Below are 1,739 nucleotides of genomic sequence, written 5' to 3'. Positions count from 1 at the left end.
GGAGTAGAGAAGAATGGCAAACAGGAGAAGGAGAAATTTAAAAAGTGGGAAAATACCAATTTTACATATAACCAAATATTTTCTTCGAAAGGTACCCAAAACTATTAAACCCTAAAATGTACTCAACATGTTTTGCCAGAAATGATCAGTAGTCTGGCCCTTTTGCTCAATAAATTTAAACAAATGTAGGCAAGGAAGGAGGATTCAGATGAGATTCCATTCTCCTTTCCCTATCATCCCAGTTTTTTACTCACAGGGCCCTAGAACCTCCTCATTTTCCTGTTGGTTATGAGAGTCAAGGCTGTGGCAGGTGACAGGAACATAAACAGGGGTGCTGACCTGCCACAATGGCTCACGCTGTACTCCCAGCACGTTGGGAGGCCAAGTCAGGTGGGTGGCTTGAGCCCATGATTTTGACAACAGGCTGGGCAACATGGTGAAGCACCGACTCTACAAAAAAATAGAAAAATTAGCCATGTTTACTGGCATGCACCTGTCGTCCCAGGGAGAGTCCTCAGCAGCAAACCCTGCCCTGTATTCTCCAACAGCCTCCTCTTCTGCAGACTCAGAGACGCTGCTGACCTGCTCCCCAGACAAGCAGTGCATGTGAGCAGCTGGGGCACCACAGCAGGGAGGTTTCTGTTCAGGGCTGTACCACTGTGGGAGGAAGCTCTCTACTTTGCATGCAGTAATAAACTCCAATATCCTCGGCCTCCACCCTGCTGATTTTCAGTGTGAAATCAGTGCCTGACCCACTGCCACTGAACCTGTCTGGAACTCCAGAGGCCCGGTTGGAAACCTCATAGATCAGGAGCTGTGGAGACTGCCCTGGCTTCTGCAGGTACCAATCCAAATAGGTGTTTCCATCATCACTATCCAAGAGGCTCTGACTAGACCTGCAGGAGATGGAGGCTGGCTGTCCAGGGGTGACGGGCAGGGAGAGTGGAGTCTGGGTCATCACAATATCCCCACTGGATCCTGAAATAATAACAGAGAAGTGCAAGTTTATACAGCTACATTATGAGCAACTTTCATAATTTCTCTTGTGATATAAATTTACAGTTACATTTTTAAAGTTTTGATTTATATCATGAAAAGTAGACTTTCTAAAATAGACCCATTATTTATTAGCCACAAGGGAACTCTTTTTTTTCAAGTTCTTAATCAGAGCACTGGTCATCATTCCCTGGAGGTGAATCCTGATTATTCATAAGACAAACATGAATTCCATTCCCTGGAGCATAGACCATGTGACTCTATCACATTATTGGAATAAACATGGGAATCAGTGGGGCCGCCAGAGCTCAGCCTCCCACCCCCTCCTCCTCCCTCATCTCCTTCCCTCCTTACCAGGGATCCAGAGCATTAGCAGCCCCAGGAGCTGAGCAGGGAGCCTCATGGTGAGAAGAACTGAGGAGTCCTGATCAGTCAAGGCAAGGTTAGAGCTGAGCTTTTATCTCAGACTCACAACGGAAGGTCCTCCCTAGGGGACAATATGCAAATCACCTGGTGGGTGCAGTGGGGTGGAAAAGGTTGATGGGGCAGGGGGAATGTCTCTTCTGTGAACAATGTGGTATAAATTGTCCTTTGGAATAAAACAGAACTAGATTCAGCCAAGTTTGCCCACAATCAAGGGAAGAAGGATCTGAAGATGAAAGTTCGGACCTTTTGTAGGGACACACTGTGTAGGGCATGACTGTAAGAAAGCACCAGAACCCTGACAATGTGGAAATGTGTGT

The 1,739-nt window shown here is 46.6% G+C and overlaps 1 gene segment (V, D, J or C); it reads right to left on the bottom strand.

The window, feature by feature from the left end:
• Positions 1 to 643: 643 nt before the first annotated feature.
• Positions 644 to 1,415, bottom strand: LOC109024788 (immunoglobulin kappa variable 2-40-like). The segment is given in 2 exon segments: positions 644 to 978; positions 1,351 to 1,415. Coding segments are annotated over 2 exon segments (384 nt in total).
• Between the last annotated feature and the right edge of the window lie 324 nt (positions 1,416 to 1,739).

Source organism: Gorilla gorilla, chromosome 12 (genome assembly GCF_029281585.2).
Source record: "Gorilla gorilla gorilla isolate KB3781 chromosome 12, NHGRI_mGorGor1-v2.1_pri, whole genome shotgun sequence".
Taxonomy (NCBI): domain Eukaryota; kingdom Metazoa; phylum Chordata; class Mammalia; order Primates; family Hominidae; genus Gorilla; species Gorilla gorilla.
The sequence above is the reverse complement of the archived record's forward strand: the minus strand, read 5'-3'. Positions and strand labels throughout refer to the sequence as shown.